Genomic DNA, 22,090 nt, shown 5'->3' on the forward strand with positions numbered 1-22,090 from the left:
CTTATTAATTAGATATATTTTTACTTTTTAGTTAGGGGTGACAATGCATCCTTTATAGATATTTATCCATAAAATGTGAGTTGGGTTGGTCCATGCAACATTAAGAGTATGAACTCATTTCATTGACATGTCCCACATAAAAAGTAATCTGCGGGCTTGCAAGCCAACCTGCATAAGATTTTAAAAAAAAATTAAAATTTCATTAATTATAAAAAAACTTATTCCTATTACTGAAAAATTAAAATTTTATACATGTTTCAATTTATTTAATTAAGATAAAAATATAAATTCAAGTATGAGGGTTGTTCAAAAGCTTGATTAAAAATAATTAAAAAGTTTTGTTTTGCATCTATTTTTTTCTATATATGTATGTAAATGTATAAGAGTATCTTATCAAAGTTTTGTTGCAAACTATTTGAATGAATATGACTAATTTTTTAACTATCGTGAAATTTCTTCTTTATAATATTCTTGTTATTAACAAATTTTAAATATAAGACTTTACTTAAAATTAAATTCAATGTCACTCTTAATACTAACTCTTGATGATTAAAATAAAACATTCATTTTTTTAGTACATTAAATTCAATTTTTAAAAATAAAATAAAATAAAGGTCATACTACAATAATGGATGAATGAGATATGGTTTTCTATTTCTGCGAGCCAGTGGGCCAATCCGCTCCGCCCCGCTATTGGTTCGTGAGGGCTACAACGGGCAGATCAAAGCGGGTCAGTGAATTAGAATAGTGAGTCCGTCCCGCATGGCCCGACCCACATTATCACTCCTACTTTTAAGATGAATAACTACCTCATTGAATTAAATGAAATAATTGTTTTGTAGATATTAAAACTCATAGTTGAATTTTTCTTATAAAGAAAACACATATTTCACTTCAATGCTATCAACCTTCTTCTAAATAAGACAATCTCAAATCTTAAATCCAACATATAAAGTTTCTCTCATATTAAAATTAGATTTTTATTTAGTAATTATTACCAAATATTATTTAAACCTAACTTAATTTTACAAAATTGTCAGATTATATTCTTATACTTATGATGATGGTGACCTAATAAATCCAACAAACTATAACATTCGAAATAATTTTGATAATTACATATATATTAAGAAGTAAACTTTTAAGATCAACTCGACCCTACAAAAGTAAAATTTTCCCTCGCTTATATATTATGAATTTTCATTATTTCTAATCAGTCTAAATTTCAAAAAAAGGACTTTCATTTTACTTTTTCTTTTCATTCATTTGATTCCAAAATCTTTCTTTTTACACTAAAATAAACCTTACATGATAAAGTCTCGTGTGATAAATTGATTAAATAGACCAATTATTAAAATCCCATCATAAAAATAACCAACTTCATTTCTGAAATCAATGAAGTGTTGTACACTATGCGTAATAGTTGTGGATGAACGTGATTTGCTCCCTAATTCAAGTTTTTAGGATATTTGTAGAGAGGATGTTGCTTGAGACATACTTTGATGTATAGAAAATGTAATATAGTGGTTAAAGCCAAACTCCACCATACTAAGTTCCAAATTCTCACTCATTTTGTTCTAGTGTTCAACTTTTTTTAACTCTTATTTTTGGCATGCCATGGAAATTTGATCTTTGCCTAACGCATTTTCTAACATGGAATACCAAAACAATATCCTACAACCCTACATTAATTAATCCATCATAATTCACAACCAACAAATTCTACCTACTTCTAATTTACAGTCCACGATTTCGGCTGAATTTCATCTCATATTTGTTGCTTTGGGACCAAGAACTCGAGAAAAAGGAAATGAGAAAAGTCTCAAAAGTTTTTCAAAGGGAACGTGTATCATAAGATGGTCAAATGGTGGTGGGGGAACCAACTTTAAGATGGTTCAATAGTGAAAAAAAATCAAAAGTGTTAACATTTTTTAAATATTATTTTATTTTTATATAAAAACTAAAGATGCAAAACGGAAGGCACGAGAAGAACGCATTCATGAAGTTGGAATTTAGTGCGAACAAAATTTATAACTATTTCTTTGCAAGATGTAGCTAATATTTGTTTTTTTTTACATCTCATAATATATAAGTAAGTGTAAATCTTATTTTATGAGTTGAATTTGTAAAGTTGAGTTAAACTTAAAGTCTTATTTAGGACATATTTTAACGAGTTTGTTAAATTCAGATCACTTATTATTAGATCGCTCCTAGATTATTTATAAATACATAATCTCATGTACTTGACATGGTGTAAAAGAGTAAGTCAATTTTATAGAATTAAATTAAATTTAAAATTTACTTCTTAATTCAATTTTATTAAAGAAATAATAATTTTTAATATTAATATATTAAGTGCGATGAATATCTTTCTTAATTCAATTTTATTAAAGAAATAATAACGTTTAACATTAATATGTTAAGTGCTATGAATATCTTCACATAACTTCTAGGGTTTGAAATGGAGCTAAAGGCTTGGTTTTGAGTAACTTCTAAAATATCCTCTGCTTGTTTTTCCTTTTCTGACTGGTGTCTTACCCCTTTATCTTGTATGAATTCAATTAAATAGGCCCGGTCCAGTTTAGGGTGATTGGTATCTTTATTATATAGGTTGTTGGTCCTTGTGGGTAGTTGGGTTGGTGGCTAAGGTCAGTTGTTATATCTTGCCCCTTGTTATGGCTATAGTGAGTTTGCTCTGAGTTTGTACGAGTCTTATAACCGTAGATTTTGGTTCTTGCTTTTTGTTAGTTTGGAAGTTCCGTGAATGTGAACCATATTATATAGGGTTTGTACAAGGGTTTAATCACCTTACTGATAAAAAGAAGTCAGTCAACGTGGGTCACAACCACCCACGAATTCATAATATTTTTATTTAATATTTCATTTAAAAGCAATTTTTTGATAATACAGTGGAATCTTTCTATTGTTGTCTTTTTGACTTCATAATTTTTTTATTCCAAGAGAATTACAATATTTTGCACTTCTTTTCCAAAAATTGTAGAATATATTATAATTAAAAAAATGAGTTTTTTTTTTAATTTTAAAGTCTTTTAAACGACAATTTACAATTTTGCCTCTAAATTCACTAATATAGTATTATCTGATTTATTTTAAGTCATGAAAACGATTATCTTGAAATATGACCCAATTAATGTATTTTTCAATTTAAGCTTCAAAAGTAGTTTTGTTGGTTTTTTTATCTACACTTTATATTAGCTATCCTTTAATATAGGATAAGAAAATGAATTACGATAGAATAAAAAAAGATAAGTTATAATTATATTCTATCCCTACAAGAAAAATTAATTTTAAAGACAAAAAATAATTAGTTACTATAGTGACTAAATTAGAGATCATTTTAGAGACTAAAATATTTTTTTATTTTTAAATTAGTTTATATTATTGTTAAATAGTTTTTAAATTGGTATCTAATTAATTATCAAAGTTTTTGCTACCAAATTTATAATCTTGATCTCTAATTTAGTTACTATAGCAACTAATTATTTTTTTTTCTAAATTGGTTTATATTCAATGATTTTTTTTAAGTGCATGTTGAAATGCATGTGGACACATCTTTCTTATAAAAAAATAAAAATAAAAATGTATTAATATGAATGTTAAATAAAATATATTTTTAATATTAATTTAATATGTTTGTTAGATGGTAAATGAAAATAATTTAAGAAAAAATTCTCACACAAAGTCTCTATTTTCAAAAATATAAAATATAATTTTTTTATTATAAATTAAAGAGATGGATTTGGATGAAGAAAATGAGTGTAATGAAATTTATATAAAAAATAGAGAAAAAAATTATGAACTATGAAATTTATCAACTTTGAATTTTGATCTTTTAATTAAAAATAACTTGGATTATTATTCATTACCATGAAAATGCATGAATTCATAGCATATAATAAATTAACCTCAATTTACCCAACACTACCTTAAATAAATACTTAAAATATATTGTATTAGGATCAATTATGATAAATATAATAACATCCACTTAATTCATTAAAAACAGTTTTTTCACAAAAAATAAAATATATTAAATATTATTAGAGTTAAGTTAACGTCATCTTTAATATCTTCTTTTAAAATATTTTTATTGTTAAAATATATTTAATATTATTAGAATTGGTTTTCTATTTTAAAAATATATTTAGTATTATTAGAATTCGCTAGATTGATTCTAATATTTTTTTAACATACTTATATTTGTTAAAACATATTTAATATTATTAGAATTAGTTAAATTTATTTTATTTTCAATATTAAAATATATTTAATATTATTTGAGTCGGTTAAATTAACTCTAATATTTTTTATTATTTTTTTTAATATATTATTGAAAAAGTTATAAATATTTTGTGTTGCGTAATACTATCTCATATTAACTGACACTAAATTTTAAAAGTTATGTTTATGTTTCCTTATAGTGTTTTGAATTGGCTTGGTGATATTTTAAATTGTCATTTATGTATATCCTCTCAACTTGCATCAAACATTTTTCAATATAGGTAAAAGACATTATTTTAGTTACAATTACTTCTTTGGGTCATTTGACCATTTACATATACTCATCTAATATGTGTAATCTAAATTTTATTTAAAAATAAATTTTAAATAAATAACTAATGTAAATATATAAAAAGATATTTATATGTATTTTTTATTTATTTAAAATTTTATTTCTACGTAACTTAGTTTTTGTAGACTTTCTCTAAGCTTAGAGAAGAATATATTTATATTATGTTGTTAGATTACATTCTTGAGAAGTTAACAATATAAGAAGTAACATACATCGATTATAATTAAGTTTTAAGTAGGTGTATCATTTCCTACTAAAGATTATATTGTTTTTCTTATTTTTTTTGGGTATTTTTTAAGGAGAAATATTATTGATGTGAGGTTTGATATTTGGATAGCTTATCTAGATATTTGTGCATATATGAAAGTGCTAAAGGAAAATTTAGTAGATACATTATCTCTAGATAAATGGAGTCAATATTTGCATTTAACCAATGTTTTGACTTTTTATATGTGTGATGTATGTGAAGATTTTTGAAAAAAAATATTGCAGCTTTGTGAAGAGAGTTTTCTTGGATAATCTTTTTCTACATTTTGGTGAAGAAGTTTTGCCAAGATCATTCAATAGGTTTATTTTTTTAAATTCTTTTGAGAAACATTTGTCACTTAGCTGATATATTATTGTTTTTGTAATTTTTGTTGTTATAATACATCAGTCTCGTGTGATTACAAGTATTTGTCTGTTATTTATATCTTGTATTTCTTCTTTAAGGGTGTTTCAAGAAGGGTTGTGAATTTTATTATATTAGTTGCATAATAGTTCTTGTATGTAAATAGATTATGGTTGAATTGAACCAATATACAAATTTGTGTGCATTTTTTTCATATTGATTATATTATCTTGATTTTTCTTATTTTATTGTAATCGTTGTCATTGTTTGTCTTTACCCTCTTCATCCAAATTTTAAAAATAAATTTTTTTAATAACTAGAATTCTTTTATTCAACCAATTCACCATTTTTTATTGTAATTTTAACCATATTTTCTTTTACATTTAATATATCATATTTCATCTTTAATATTTCATATTCAATATTTAATATTACATGTTTGATATTTGATATGTTTAATATTTCGTACGTTTATTATTTCTTGTTTAATAATTTATATGTTTAATTTTATTGTTGAATTTTTATTTTAATATATAAACTTTAACATTCAATATTTAGTATTTAACATCTAGAAATAAACTTTTATATTTAATATTTACGTTTTTAATGTTTAATATTTTAATTTAGTATTAATACTTAATATTGCAGGTTTTGTTAGTAACTTTTTTTATAAAGATTGAAGCACCTCTCTCAAGTGTTTATTTTTAATTTTATTTATTTATTTTTGATAAAAAAAAGTATTTAATATTTAAGACCTTATATTTAATACTTAATATTTAATACTTAATCATTAATTTTTAAAACTTAATTTTTAATTTTTAATATTTAATATTTAATTTTGTATGTTTAATATTTAGTGTTTCTACTTAGTTTGATTATTTATATGTAATTTTTAATATTTAATGTTCAATATTTAACGTTTAATTTTCAGTGTTGTTAGTCTTTATTTAATGTATAAAATTTTAGGTTTAATGTTAGAGAGAGATTTTAAATTATTTACTGAAGGACATAACAATAAATTTCTATTTAATATAGAGGTTCTTGAAGAAGTCATGGGGTGCAGAAAGAAGCTGCCTGTAAGTCGGCTTCTTAACGCAAATAGGCCTAAAGAATTATTGTTATAGCATTTTTTTTTCCTGCAACTCTATAGTTTCTCCTGTCACCCCATATATCTGGCGAAAAGACCATTTTGTTTTTAAAAGAAATATATTTTTATTATAGAATCTGAAAAATATTTTTAGATCTAAAAATATCTTACAAATTTTATAATTGGAATATATTTTTCTCTATTTACACCTTTTAAATTATAGAATTAAATTTTACAATAAGATTTAAAAAAAAAAATACATTTTAGATAACCCATAATGTATTTTTGGATATAGAGATACCTACAAAATTCTAATCTATAATGCATTTTTCTAATTCACACATCCTGATCCTGAAATTTGTAGTAAAATTTGGAAAGTTCTACAATCCAAAATATTTTTTTCTTAAAACAGATATAATTCAGATTATTAAATCCGAAAGTATTTTTCTTTCAAATCCTCTCCTTAATCAGTGAATTAAAAGTAAGAAGAGATTGAATTGAGAAAAATTAAAAAGAAGAAGCAAAATAGAGAAACAAATATTTAAGGTGTGATGCTGAAAAACCTAATGGTCATAAACAAATATTTATACATAGTTTTTTTTATAAGGATAGAGTATCTTAAATATCCTTTTTTTTATTACAGATAAAAAAAAACTAGGAAAAAATAATGTTTACAGATAAAGAAGTGGTTGATGTATTGAAGAGGAGAGATAGAAGTTAAAAATAAATTAGCATATTAACTCAACTGCTATTATACTTATTTAATTTTGTTATATTTACATGGTTTAATATGTTATTATTAATTTAGCCGATTTAAAAATAAAATAAAATAATATATTATACAATTTTTTATTATTATATCAGTTACTAAATAATCCATTACAAAACTTTCTTTTATGAGTTTTTTTAATGAGCAAAAAAAGCTATACGCTTAATATACTTACATTAGCATTTCATTTTTTTATTATTATACATTTAATAAATGTACTGTATTTAATAAATAAAATATTTATTACAACATAAAAAATATCATCTAATTTATATAAATATTACATTAAATAAATGCTATACTAATAAGGGTTACATTTATTAAATTCATTAAATATATTACGATTAATAAATATATCATTTAGTAATATTATTAAAATTTATCATATACAATAGACAATAAGCATAATTAATATTTAATACTCATGCTATTTATATATTCTTATAATAAATATTAAATTAATTGTATTAATTGAATATTACTTTAATACGTGATTTAACTCTATTTTACTATTGTATATGTATTAATTTTGTTTTTTTTTTAATTTCTCCACTCAATATATGTTTTATATATTATTAAATTAACTATTTTCTAACATTGAATGTATTTCTATTAAGAAAACACTACACAACCAACATTCTCACAACTTTTCAGACTTATAATACTCAACCCCACCTTCATTCATCTCTTTATGTTATAATAATTTTTTGGAAGTTTATATTGAAATTCGTACATGTTCTAAAAAGTAATGCTAACATGGTTTTGTACATATATGATATGATGATATAGGTAGACATTTGTAGGACATGTAAGCTATTTGCCACCCTGTCCAAATGAATTTAAACGTATCTAAGACTTAATTACATATGAACAAAACTTAAATGCAGGACTATAGAGAAAGTGATAAAGATTATAAGAGAAATGGAAACAGAAGAACAAAGAAACTGAGACAATAAAATTTGGGAATATTCAGTAAATTCCACTCAAATTGTGTTCTCTTTCTACCCTTCTTCTACAATTTGAATTCTGTAACATAAATTTTCATCTTAGGGTTTTTCTGGATTTAATATTTTGATAGGAACTTTACACACATGGGGAAAAAGCTTGGTCCATGCTTCCATTGTGGAATTGATGGTAAGTCTTCTTCTTGTTCAGAACTTTTTTCTTCAATTATTTCTTCTTCTATCAGACATGAGTAACATGTAGCTTACAATGAAATACAGCTATTATAAATAATTCTTCATAAAAAAATATGACTTCAATTGAGATAAATGTTCTTTTATGAAAGGGTAAAAATATATAAACAAATGACAGTTAAATTTGAGAAAAAAATGATATTTTATACATAATATAAAATTTAGCCTTGTTTAGTGGACTATAAGTTATGTATAAAATTAAATTACTTCAAAACTGTCATGTGTGGATAAATATTTATTGGCACACATATGTAATAAGACTAAGAATAAACAAAGAAATCAACTACATTATTAATTCAAATTATTTTGTCTAGAAAACTTTGTTCACCACATATGTATGGTTTCATCAGTGACTCCACTTTGGCGTAATGGACCAGAAGACAAACCCGTGTTGTGCAATGCATGTGGATCAAGATATAAGAAACGTGGAAGCCTTGGTCTTGAGGACTATCTGCCCAAGAATTTTCAACCTCAGTACTTTGGCAAGTATAAAGATCTGAAGGGTAGAAAATGATCTTCTTGTTTCAATCTCTTTATGTTACAGATTCAGAGATTTATATTAGTTTGGAATATATTTTTATGTGAGGGTTTATTGTATTTCTGACAGTTGGTAATTTTTGTTAGTTGACAAGAGTGCACATCTATGGAGTACTAAGATTCCTACAAGGAAACGTTCAGAAGTGGTTTACAAGGAGATAACACCATTGGAGAGATTCCATATAAGACTACTTCAGATGTCAAAAAACTACAGGAACCCAACTGAGTCACCCTCAGAAGAAGTATTATTGTTGAATAACGTAAATAACTTCATACCTTGTAATGAAATAGGCATAGGATGTGTTATTCTTAAATAATTCTCTGTGTACAAGTCCATGAACATGTTCAAATTGTGCCTTGGGAATCTGCACCATTAGCTAAAGGGTCTGTTGTTTTTTAATATTGAACTTAATTGTCAAATTCAAACATTTGTATAAACCTCCAAGCCTTAAATCATGTTCCTCTGTGTGTTGTGTTATGAGATAATTTGAATAAGTAATAATGTATGACAGAACGCATATCTAAAAGTAGAACTTCACAACTCAACGATTATATCTACCCTGCACATCATAACTTCCTAAGCAATTTTATCTCACAGTTTTTTTTTATCTTTAAGAACGAATGAATAAAAATGGACCAACCTTTATACAATGTGGTCATAAGAGCAATCCTTGCACATCAAAGAAAACTAGCATTCCATCAAATGAAAATACTCAAAAAGATAGCCAACTACCTAACAAAGATGAAGACTCAGCAGAAAACCTATTACAAAAAAAAAAATTTGCAAAATCCTGCATAAATACACTATGATACTGCACCTTTTCTGTGACCCTACAGTATTCCGATTCCCTCCTCACCCAAAAAGTCCATTCCAAGTCCTCCGTGAGCCAACTGTATAGAGCTTATGCTTGATCTGTTTTGGTCGGCAGATAACAATGCAGTCTTGTGGTGTGGCATCTGGTTTTGCCAAACATATAAACTGTGATTCGTGATCTTAGCTCATTAGACTTGAAATTGACAGATACTTTGCGTATCCAGCAATGCATCAATTACACAGAGCAAAATGTTGCAGATGAAGCAGCATGTGCACTGCTGCAGGCTCTGATGTTGCAGAATTCCATTATGGCTTTGACTTTAACCACTTAACAGCAATAATAGAGTCCTTTACTCCCACCTGATCCGCAGAGCTTTGCTTCTTCAGATGCCCTTCAACCAGACTCCACTCTTCCTCCATCACTTACTCCTATACCTTAAACATAGTAGCTAAAGAAACTCTATCATAACTTGATATCTGTCATACATATGTTATGGAGGGAAATAATAGACAGGGTTGGGAAATATTGTCTGGTAATATATATGTGCACTATGGTCATAGGGAGATATTGTCGGGTAATATATTATGTACACTATAAGCGGTGAGAAGAAAGAATCAGTCACACACCTGTTTTTCTGCTGTAGTTCATAGGATATGTAACATGTGTGATAGATGAGTAGGGGTAAACATAGTATACCATAACCAACTTAGGGCCCATTTCCAACAATTCTATTTAATGGTACTTAATGACAGAAGGAATGGTATGAAGGGGTTTGTGAATATCTATTATCTGGAATATATAGTGCTAAAGGAACAGGATTGTATTTAGACAAGAGAAAGTTGATGTAGAATACTCAACTCAAAATTTGGGTTTGGTTGAGACATAAAATTCCCTGTATGAAAAGGAAATAGCAAAGATTCTAAGTAATGATAGAGCACATGGTAGGGGTGAGGTGAGGGATATCAGAGGAAAAACAGATGACCTATATATAGTGATTGGAATTTAATGCAAGGGAAAAAAATAGTAACATGGAATTGTGCAGAATTTATTACAAGAAGTATAGTGCAGGAAAGTAAAGATGTGAGTAGAATTGTAGCTGAATGTAGGTGGTATGAGCTAGTGTGGGGATATAAGGTTGGGAAATAGGTGTGGAGAAATATGGGATATGTATAAGTATGATGCAGGGGTGAGTAGTGTAGTGAAATATTCCATAATAGGTAAAAATGAAGTGGGGGCTCATGCAGGTACAGAAAGAGGGAATTCCAGTAATAGGACTCAACATACACAACTTATGCTACATGTGAGAAAAGAATGAAGAACAAATTCATGTAATCTGACCATGGATGCTGGTTAACCTCAACTTCACCATTGAAGTGAAATGGGAATTCTGTTAAGAACAATTCAATATCTCCACACAACACTCACTCTCAACAAAGGAGGGTTGAAGAGGACCAAATGAATTCACAATTTTGTACATCCACCATCCACAATTATAAAGCTGTTATATAACCCCTTTAAAATAAAAAAAATAACAGTCTTTTCTCTACATAACAGACCTCCCTATTTTAAACTATTAACAATTGTCCCCTTTTTACATTGTACTTCTCCTCAAACCCAACTTTTAGCAACTCCAATCAATGTTTGGAGATTGAAGCTGCATTTCATGTAGCTTTCTCCATACAACATCCTCTAGATTAGTCTCCTTCTATTAGAACCTCGGTCAGCTCTATTATTTTTCCTTTTTAATCCCTGAGTCTTCTTCTTCCTTCATTAAAGGTTGAGCATATACTAGTTTGTCACCATGCTATTTCTTCAACAAGGAAACCGGAAGGATATTATGAATCTTTCCTGCTGGTAAATCAAATCTGTAGGCAAACATTTCCAATTCTCTCTAACACTTTATAAGGGTCACAATACAATACATTGCTGCTAATTTGTGAGAAAAGAGGTATAGGCCAATTTATTCTGCCTCCACACTCATACGCTTTATCCATTCTCTTTACTTTCAACATACTACTTTATTCTTCATAATCAACTTAGTACATCATAATCAACTTAAAGCTAGTTAGCAACAATTCCACCTAATGAATCTAAATGAGATGCAAAATGTAGCTTGGAAGGGACTTTGGATAACAATAGTATGTGGATACATAGAAACAATATAATATTTAGGCATGGAAAGATTGATATGGAAGAAGTATGGAGTTTGTCTCAACTGAATTAAACATGAGCATGGAGTTGTGAACTTCTCATTTGGATTTCTGAACAAAGAAGCCTATAACCTAGTCATCTCATAAAGGTCTAAAACAGAAATACTATAGCCATTAAGGATTGTCACTTGGGTAGAATAAACTCAATAAGCTTAACAAATGATACTAAATATTAAATTGAATAGTACCCTACTATTTTTTAACACATGCTGCTTGAGGTATGTTGTGTATTTGGTTGCAGGTTTTTCACTGGCTGACTTTGAAACTGAGTGTTGGAGAATAACACTGGGGACAATACCCGGTTAAGGGTGGACTTGAAAGCTTCAAAACATAGAGTAGAAGGAAGTGAAAGAGATGATGCAAAAATGGATAAATATTATGAACTAGTGGCCAAGTTGTTTTTTTCGCATTTTTGGTGGTTACCTCTGCCATTCCTATCTTCATGACAAGTATTATTTCTTTCTGCAATGTAAATGTTATAGGGGAATAGTTTTTCCGTACTTTTGTGGGAACATGGTTGTGTGTGAAATTGTTTTTTTGCATTGGAATATAAGACTGAGGTTGCACATGGTTTTTTGATACTATCCTTAGTAAGTTTTGGTGGCTACAAAATATATTCACATACATAAAAGTTTTCAACCCTTTATTAGTTTTGTTGTTTTTTATTTAGAGTAATGAGTAAAAAAAAAATATAAGACAATACAAAAATTATTTTCATTCACTTGGAGGTGAATTGATAAATCATTCCTCAAACAAACTGTCCCAAAAATATCTGATGGATCTAACTGAATCAACATGAACAAAAGTGAGTTTAACCTAGACCAAACTATTTGGATTTCATGATCCGCCAGTAACACTTCCATTGAATATCTCAATGGTATCACCATGCACAACATGGTGCCAACGGAAAGATCTATCATCATCCATAACATTTTGTTTATAGATGAAGAAATACCCATCTTGTGGCAAATGAAACTGAATCCTCTGGTGCAATTTCTGCAACTCCTTCCTCAACTCTCCCACATTATCACAAGCGTTCACCTCCACCGCAACTTTCTTCATCCCACTCTTAGGTAACACCATCACCTTCAACTTCTTTGACACCGGAGACACCGTGGGTGACGGCTTAAAACTCACCTCAATCTCACTGTTCTCGGAAACATCACAATCTCGCAGCAGTTGATGATCATGCAATTCTGCACCAGTTGCTGCATGCAAAACCAACCTGTTGACAGGCACAGACACGTTCTCAATCTCGCGGATCTTCTCCTTGAGCTTGGAAACAGTGTCGTTGACGTCCACTTCGATAGGAACAACGTGCGTTTTGGATCCGGTTTTGATGTTGAGCTGGAGTTGGGTGAGTTGGGTATTAACCGAGTCCTTCTTCTCGTCCTTGTCGTAGGAGACTTGAAGCTGAATGCTTGTGTTGTGAAGGATTTCAACCTTCCAAGGATCATCGTTGTCTTGGAGGAATTGGCCATTGAGAATTAGTGTTTGCTGGGAAACGGGAATGTTCTGATACTTTTGTATCTTCTCTTTGATTTCTTGTACTGTGTCGAAATAACCTATTTCGATGGAGAATGATCTTCCTCTCTGCAGCTCGAAAACTACGTCCATATCCACCGTCAATGTTGCATGTTGAGCCTATCAACCTGCTTTAAAATGTTACTTCTCTGACTCATTCAACTTTTCTTAATGCTAAACATTCTCACACACCTTACTATTATTGTTCAGATTCCCAACACAAATATTTTCATGTATTCACTAAACAAAATTTATTGTTTTCTTCACAGTTAAAGCAATGGTTTCAATATAGAACTCTTCAGTCTATTATTAATAGTTTTTTGGGTGAATTTTAGGGTAGTTATTTATAAAATTTATTATATAAATTTATTATACATGCTATGGATAAAAAATGTGTATCTTATAAATACTGTCATATCTTAGATTTTTTTTTAAAAAAAATGCTTATATTAAATCATAGGAAAATTATATGCAAATAAGAAATTCTACAAAAGAAAAGAAGAAACAGACCTTCTCCAAAATGATGACCTCCCTGGAAAGTGTAAAGCTTTAGGCCTGAAGGCAATATTATTTTATTAACTGCGACAACAAAATCAAAAAACACTTACTGATAAAAATAAAGTCAAATGAAAATTAATAAAAATGTGATTTGTTATGGTTTGAAATGAATCGGTGAAAAAAATTGCTATAGTTGGTGACAATATGTGATAAAAGAGGAAGATTGAGAAGATTAAAGGAAAGTTAAAGTTGAAGATTGGGAAGAGGAAGAACAAATGAATTATTTGTGTGACCAAGGATGAACTTCATTTTTTGACCAGTGATGAAAAATGTGAACTCCATTTTGCATGATAATGTGGTGTGTTGAGTAATTGGATTTTAAATGAAAAAGTTGTATCAACCAAATGAAAAACTTGTTAGGTCCAAAAAAATGCTTCCACCGCAGTGAGTTCTTCATAAAACCAAACTTTTTTATTTTACAGTATCTCCCTTCACACCAGTTTTTCCTAATTTATTCCAGATATTGTTAATGTGCTTGCCAAAAGTGATATCCTACCTTTAACATTAACTCATTGATTATAATAAACAAATTCTGAAGCTATATATAGTAGAAAGCCTGAAGAAAAAAACATATACTCACATTAACAACAATGAACCAAAATTAGGACATATGAATACATCACATATTCATTTTTTTATTTAAATTAGTGATCCATATTCATTGTTATGCTAAATATTTTTTCCCCATCACATATTGCATTTTTAAACACTATTCTATTTTTGTGTGACCAAATTTCAAACATGATTGTTGTTCATAGTCTTTCAAATTAGATTTTGCCTTTTACGTGAACCTGGACCAATAAATTGCTAAAAATTTCCATAAAGAATATTATGCATCACACTTGATATTCCAAGCCAAGGTTTTGTCTTTTAAAAAAGCTAAATCACATTGAAAAAGTGTGGAAAAAAATAATAGAAAAAGTGTTCTTTAATTGTTGGTATTTTAAAATATATTTAATTAAAGTTTCTTTTAATATTTGGAACGATAGTTAAAATATGGTTAATTTAGCAATTTTTTTTGAAATTGTGGATATTTTCAACCACAATTAATTAATATATTGCTAAAATTAAGAGAGAGAGAGAAAATTCTACTTTTGGATTTCAAATTTACAATATATTTTGCTTTGTTTTTTATTTTTCAACACATCCCCAAATCTAAATAGTTAGGATTGCATCAAATATGATGTAAAGGGTGTGTGGGTAGTTGTCATATTAAGCCTAAGAAACCAAATAAATAGTGTTGCATTTAAAAATGACAAGGTTGATGTAGAAGAAGTGCTCCAGACTAGAGTGTGGTCATGAAGTATAAAATTTCAAAGGTGACATTCACATATTCTGATTGGTATTTATACCTACTTCAATGCAACAAATATGGATTTGTAACGAGAGGAGATTACAAATTAAGTAGTGGGTAAGGGATAATAGAAATTATACACTAAATTTATAGGTGATAATCTGTATTGTTAACAATAAGATAATTTGGCGTTGACATTGGTAATAGTGTGGAATGTGAATGTAATCCAACATATCTAGAAATGAGGAGGGATGTGGTGAGTGTAATGGTAGGGCATGTTTGTTGTTTGCTATTGTGAGTTGTGACACAAAACATGACTTAAGAATGTGTCTGCGTGTGTCTCCGTATGTGTGTGTTTGTCTATGTAACAATTGTCAGGTGATCAAGTAGAGGAACTTACATCATATTCTAATCTTATCATGGAAAGAAAAACAAAAGAAATGGTATTCAATATGTAACAAGGTAGAAGTACAAAAGGAGTAAAAATGTGCCAAAATTAGTATGCATATTCAGACATGTTAGAATAGACAAGATGTCTAAAAGGAAGAAAATTAATGTAGAGAGTACTTAACAATTTTGATTTGTAATACATATTTAGTTTAGTTATACCATACAAAAATGTGCTCGTGTAATATCTTAAATTTCATTTTATATATAATTTATAAATATTGTTTTTAATAGAAAATCATAGTTGCTTATAAAAAAGAGATTTTATTGTTTTGTAAAATAAATTTACTTTATGTTTGGATAGAAAAATATATTAAATTTAAATCGATTTTATTTCAAATTATTTTTTTTTCAAAGATTTTGTTCAAATAAGACAATTCAAAATATTGAATTTTAATTTTATTGTTTGGATAAATTATTTCAATTACAATAAAATATACAAAATAATTTAAATATAGAACAATGATAATAAGAAGAGATGAAAATCTATAATTTTTAAAAAAATGAAGATATGAAAAAAAAAATAATTCACGTACTAATAAACCGTTTCACATCTAATAAATTGTCTCACGTCTAATAAACTGTTTCACGTAATTGTTTTAATATAATTATGTTTATTGTGAGATAAAAACTATATTGCATAACTTTTTAAATTTCTTTTTACCATATTGTATGATATTTGTAAACTTAAAAATAAATTTATTATTTATAAATTTATCATATTAATATAAGAATAATTTTAAAAAATTGTATAAAAAAAAAATTTATAATAGAGAATTCAGAAATAAAAAAGGGTGAAGAGAAGGTTGTGTTTTGTTGGTTTATGAATTTGTGTTCAAAGTTTTGGTCTTTAACTAGTGAAGTGAGTCACAGAATCACAGCTAAGCAAAGAACCAACTTCTTCTTCCTCAGTGAGTCCCAGCGTAGTTGGAAGAACAAGAACAAAGATGAGCGACGACGAAATGAAGAAGCAAATCGCAGAGCTAACCAAAACGCTCAAGGAAGGTGAGAGGCTTCTCGCCCCCACAAGAAGGCCTGACGGAACCCTCCGAAAGGCCCAGCGCGTCCGCGCCGGCTACCACCCTCCAGACGAAGTGCCCAAGTACAAGCCCAAGCCCGCTCTCGTGCGCTCCCTTCTTTTCGTCTTTTCCCTTTTTCTTTCTCTTTACAAACGACGCCGTTTCTTACTCCTTCATTTTCCTCTCTCTGTGCAGTTGAATAAGGAGATGGGCTCCGCTGGGCCTCCCGGGTACGACCCCGACGCCGATGCGCGGCCCAAGACGAAGTCCGTCAAGAGGAATGAAAGAAAGAAGCGGCAGGTAATGGAAAATTAATTGTGCTGCTTGATTAATTTAATTGATTAATCTTTATGCGAGTTGTGGGGGTTGGGTTCTTTCAGGCTGCGATTGAGAAGGATACGAATGTAGAAGATGGTGCGAGTGAAGATGCTGCAAAGAAAGAATCTGCAGAGGCATTGAGCTCGCTGGTAAATGACTTGTCTGTGGAAGATTCCACGCCACAAGCTCAGGATGTAGACAAGAAAATTCGAGCGCTCAAAAAGAAGGTCCGCAATTTATGCTTTTATTCCTTTTTTTCTCTTTCTAGTCATTGCCGCCATTAAAATAGACTGCATTTGTTTCTGATTCTCGGCTAAATATATCTTTTGTGAAACAAATACATTAATTTCGTGTGTTTACATCTTCCCTGACTCATTATCGTGGGAAAAAAGTTTTTAAAAAATTGCTGTAGAAAAGATTAGTTCTTGGGTAGACTTGGTATCTCCAACCAAAACTCAGAAGTTAGAGACTAGTTTGCTGAGATCCATTTAAGGGTTTACTTCTCAGATCATGTGTTTTCCGTATAAAAGGACATGAAAATCTAACAACCACATGTTTAAAAGACTTGATTATCTGCCAACCATGTCAGGGCATGTTGGTAGATGTTCTATTTATATATCTTGTGTGTTTGAGAACATTTGTATATGGACTCCTAATTCCTCTTTATCACTTTTTTTTATCACTGATATCACCTATTTCAGTTATCTCTCTTCTATTTCTATTTATCTCTCTAGGTGTAGATGACGTTGGAGTATCCAGGAAACATTTCCCTTATTTGAGTTTCTCTCTCTGTCTGTCTCCTATAGATAACCTTTAAGCTCTTAGTTTTTAGTATCTCATTAACAGCCGATTCCTTTTTCTTAAAATGATGTAAGATGAAAGGAGTTTTCCGTTTGGCAAAAGTGTCCTGTGCCCCCTTGGTTCCTCGGTTTTTCAGTGTGCCATTATGACCTATCCTGTTAATGTGTCCCTCGGGTATTTATTGCAAAGAAAATGATGGTCCTTAACTTGTTTCTTGTTGCAACATCCAATAGTAGAATTAACGAAACTGAAAGTAGTATCGGGGTTGAATTTTGATAAAAGAAGTATTTAAATGTAAGATTGATATGATGCGGCAGAGTGCTTGTGATAGTAGGAATAGTATCCTTTAGAGCTCAGATATAAGTACATGATCCTGAAATTTCATCTTTTTACGATTTCAAATTTATAGGTATTTAGCCTTTCTAGATCAATGTCTAGAAAATAAGAATATTGATGAAGAGAATGGTGCAGTTTAAATTTAGACTGTTATGTTATGTCTTTGTGTTGTTCCTTGCTTTGATCATTAACTGTGTCCAATTTTGTATCTGGTGTCCATGTTTGGAGGTTTTGCTCATAGTTTATGGCACTGTTGTCTTTCTGGTATTGTTCATGTATGAGGATTGGTTGAGTTAGTTGTAGCATGGGTATAGGCTGGCATATCTAGTATCCAAGGAATTAATAACTGAGGCACTGCAAGATTGGAGAGGTTTCCTGTCTCTCTTATTGGACAAAAGAAGAGCTTTGTTGCATTTTGTAGCCTCTGGGGTTTGCTGTTTACATTTCCTTTACAGGATCTCTTATCTATCCTTTCTTTCTATTAGTATTCTTACATCCCTTAAAAAATGAAGGAAAGAAGATATTCAAGTAATGCTACTCAAGATCCTACAGCACTTCTGAATACTGACTGGTTAAGACGAGGGGGTATTTTTGCCCACTCATTTTCTCTTCTCTCGGCGCCCTTCCAACTTTTGAATCAAACAGTTTCCCCTCTCGTTCATTTCATTTCTTTCTACCAAACAAATTGGTGATGCTAAGGTTTCACTAGTCCCATTTTATTTTTAATTAGCTTTGTTTGTTTTTTACCACAAGGATGGATCCTTGCTATCATCTCACTTGTTTATTTTTAATTATTCATTGAATCTTTTATTTTATTTTTCAAAGCACACTGATATTAATTTTGATAATTACTTATAGAACTTTGCAGAAAATATTGTTATGGGTAGACTGCTAAAAAGTGAATGTTGTTAATAATGAATTCTTTGGAATCTGTTTGTTTTTGTGGAGCATTACAAAATCCAGTAGGCATATATGACTTTCTGTGGCTAATATTTTAGCTCTCTGTTGTCTAGTTGAAGAATTCTCAAACATGCATTCACATCAACGCAATCTTCAAGGAAGCACTTGGACTTTGGTTGACGTCTTTTTAAATGAATGTGTATAAGTCTAAGTATATTTATTAGTGATAAATGTCCAGAAACTCAAATTACTATAGCAACTTTAAAACTGAGATTCTTATGAGCGAACACTTGAAGGATAACTGGAGGCTTTATAAAACAGAATGTTATTAGAGAAATGAAAATAAGAAATAGAGTATAATATTTTAATAGGATTATATTCCTTTTTAGCAACTTAGTTCAATTATTAAATATAAAATTGTTTAATCCATAACCTCGAGAACTTGAATGGATGACAGTATGTGATGGATTCCCATAATGGGGTATGGATGTAGGATATTCCAATTCAATGACTCTTCTGAATCAGTCCATTAAGTCCAACTGTATTCAACATTTAATCAATTTATAATCACAAACAAGTAATTTTGAACCATAAAATTGATCTATCTTGATAAGATGAACTCAATTCAAAACGGGGGCAATATAAATGGAAGAACACATGTGGAAATTGTAAAAACAAGATAAAATTCAAAGAAGAAAAGGTAAAGATAGACAGAGTAAAGAAGACATGCCATTCAGAAATTCTTGAGATATGAACTAGGAGTGAACATCCAAAACAAGAGGGCTTAAACATTCGTGCAATTGACATCTGCTTGGAAATTTAAATGAAGAACTACAATCTTCCTCTTTGTGTGTCTATTTTTACCTTGTCATGTTTCCTGTGTACTTTATTCCTAGCCTTGCAACTTTGAGAAGGGATCCATAATATTCCTCTAAGTGCACGGCTTCTCTCTAGAGTCTCTCTTGTGTCATACTAGCCTTGCAAGTTTGAGATGGATCTAGAATATTCCTTGAATGTGGACCTTCTCCCTTGTGATTACACACCTATTGTACAACCAAAGAAGTCTATCTTAAACTAAAATCTAACAAATTTTATCTAAATTAACAATCAAAGAGATTTTATTTGAAAACCTTCTTTGTTCTTCTTATCATCATTATGCATATGTTTTTATTCTCCGTCTTACTAAAGAAATATCTCAAATAATCCAACTTTTTCATTCATGCTTTTAATTTTTATTTTTTTTAAATATCTCAAATAATGTTTTTCCATTTTCCTAGCCTAATTTTTGTACTGTTATATTCAGATTCGACTTACAGAGGCATTGGAGCAGAAAAGTGCAGAACAAGAACTGAATCCAGAGCAATTGGAAAAGCTAGCAAAACTAGAAGATTGGCGCAGGGAATTAAAACAATTGGAGGATCAGAAGACTGAAGAAGCGTGCCATGAACAAATTGTCTGAATTAGCATGACTAAATGTGTAGTTTCATCTGTGTTCTATTGAATAGCCTGACAAAAAATGTATCAGCCATGTTTTCTTGGACATATATGGACACTTTCTTGGAAACAATTCATCAAAGATTTTTCTTTTAATTGTTTTCTTTTGAGTGCATCTTGCAAAGAAAGCTAGGAAAATTTTTCAGAAGTACTTATAAAAAGATTAAAGTAATAAAAAATATATCATAAATTAGAATCAATATACATCTTAATTTATTTATTTTTTGTAAGTTTTCTCATCTGTTTTCTCTGGATGTTGAAAATATATCTTTATTTTAACTTGTAAAAGGTTTGATTTATTTTACCCCAATTTTATCATTGTATAATATGTTTTCTACAATAATCTATAATTTATTCCAAAATGTTCCTTTTGGAATAATTTGTAATACTATTGATTTCAACTTGTGTCATAGTTTTAAAATTTAGGAGGGATAATATAATATCAGGTTATGATATATAAAATAGATAAATAAAAAACTTTGGTAGAGTGGAACCTCAATAAGGAAGTGATGGAATAAGTTCAATTTGTGACGCTGTGATGATGCCATGGCTTCTGGCTATAAAAGTTGCTTACAAGAAGAAGAGAGAATCTTTGAAATAAAACATTTTTATTTTCACTTAGACATATAAGTCAATATTATTATATATCCTATATAAAATATTGTGTTACAGAATAAAACAAGTTAAATATATTTTTACATCCAATTCAATCAATATTTTATAAAATTCTTTATTTTGAATTTGAGTACAATTAGATTAAGACTCATTATATATATATATATGAAAGAGACACTCAAACACATTAGTGGATTTGAAAATTAAAAATAACAATGAACTAAACATCTTGTTTTAAAAAAAATGTTTAGTTCATTATTATTTTTAATTTTCAAATTTACTAATGTGTTTGAGTGTCTCTTCCCATATATATATATATAATTGTTTTAAAAAAAATGTTTAATTCATTGTTATCTTTTAACTTTTAAATTAACTAACGTGAGTGTCTTTTTCCCATCAAAATAATAACTTTCAAAATACAAACTTATTTTACTTAATTAATTGTTAATATTTCATAATATAGTACTAGTACATTTAAAATTGTACAAAATGATCAAATTTAGAAAGAAAAATAAACCCAATAATTTTTTCCAATCTTTTAATCATTATTAATTGATTGATTACAGTTTCATATTCGCCTATGTGAGCCTTTCATACCTAGTAGCTTTCAAAGATAAATATTTATCTATTGATTTATCTGAAAATGATTCAAAACCACATTAACATGAAGGTTCATCTCACATTCAATCATGACAGAAAATATTACATAAAAAGAAAGATATTTCAAAGAAAGAAAGCCTAAAATATATCAAAAGGTTTGAAAGAGATTCATATATAAATGTGTTATTTATATCTGATAAACATCAGCATGAAACCTAGTTATATTTATTTTTAAAAAACCACCAAAAATTTACATATTTTTTATATCAATTATTTTAGAAATCATAAACTATTTTAGTTAAATATACCAGCATATTTTCTTTTCTTCTTAAAAAATACTAGTAATTTTAATTTAATATTAATAAA

General features: G+C 28.8%; 2 protein-coding genes across 2 annotated transcripts; one reads left to right on the forward strand and one right to left on the reverse strand.

The window, feature by feature from the left end:
- Positions 1–12,587: 12,587 nt before the first annotated feature.
- On the reverse strand, positions 12,588–13,435 carry LOC137809787 (ubiquitin domain-containing protein 7SL RNA1). Its single transcript, XM_068610866.1, has one exon. The coding sequence runs from the start codon at positions 13,433–13,435 to the stop codon at positions 12,656–12,658; it is 780 nt and encodes a 259-aa protein (XP_068466967.1). The 3' UTR covers positions 12,588–12,655.
- A 3,002-nt stretch (positions 13,436–16,437) lies between these two features.
- On the forward strand, positions 16,438–20,605 carry PYM (partner of Y14-MAGO). The gene is made up of 4 exons (XM_068614192.1): positions 16,438–16,765; positions 16,856–16,960; positions 17,041–17,205; positions 20,319–20,605. Exons 1-4 carry the CDS (start codon positions 16,589–16,591, stop codon positions 20,472–20,474), a joined length of 603 nt encoding a protein of 200 aa, XP_068470293.1. The 5' UTR covers positions 16,438–16,588; the 3' UTR covers positions 20,475–20,605.
- Positions 20,606–22,090: the final 1,485 nt, after the last annotated feature.

Source organism: Phaseolus vulgaris, chromosome 2 (genome assembly GCF_051622355.1).
Source record: "Phaseolus vulgaris cultivar YP4 chromosome 2, ASM5162235v1, whole genome shotgun sequence".
Lineage (NCBI taxonomy): Eukaryota > Viridiplantae > Streptophyta > Magnoliopsida > Fabales > Fabaceae > Phaseolus > Phaseolus vulgaris.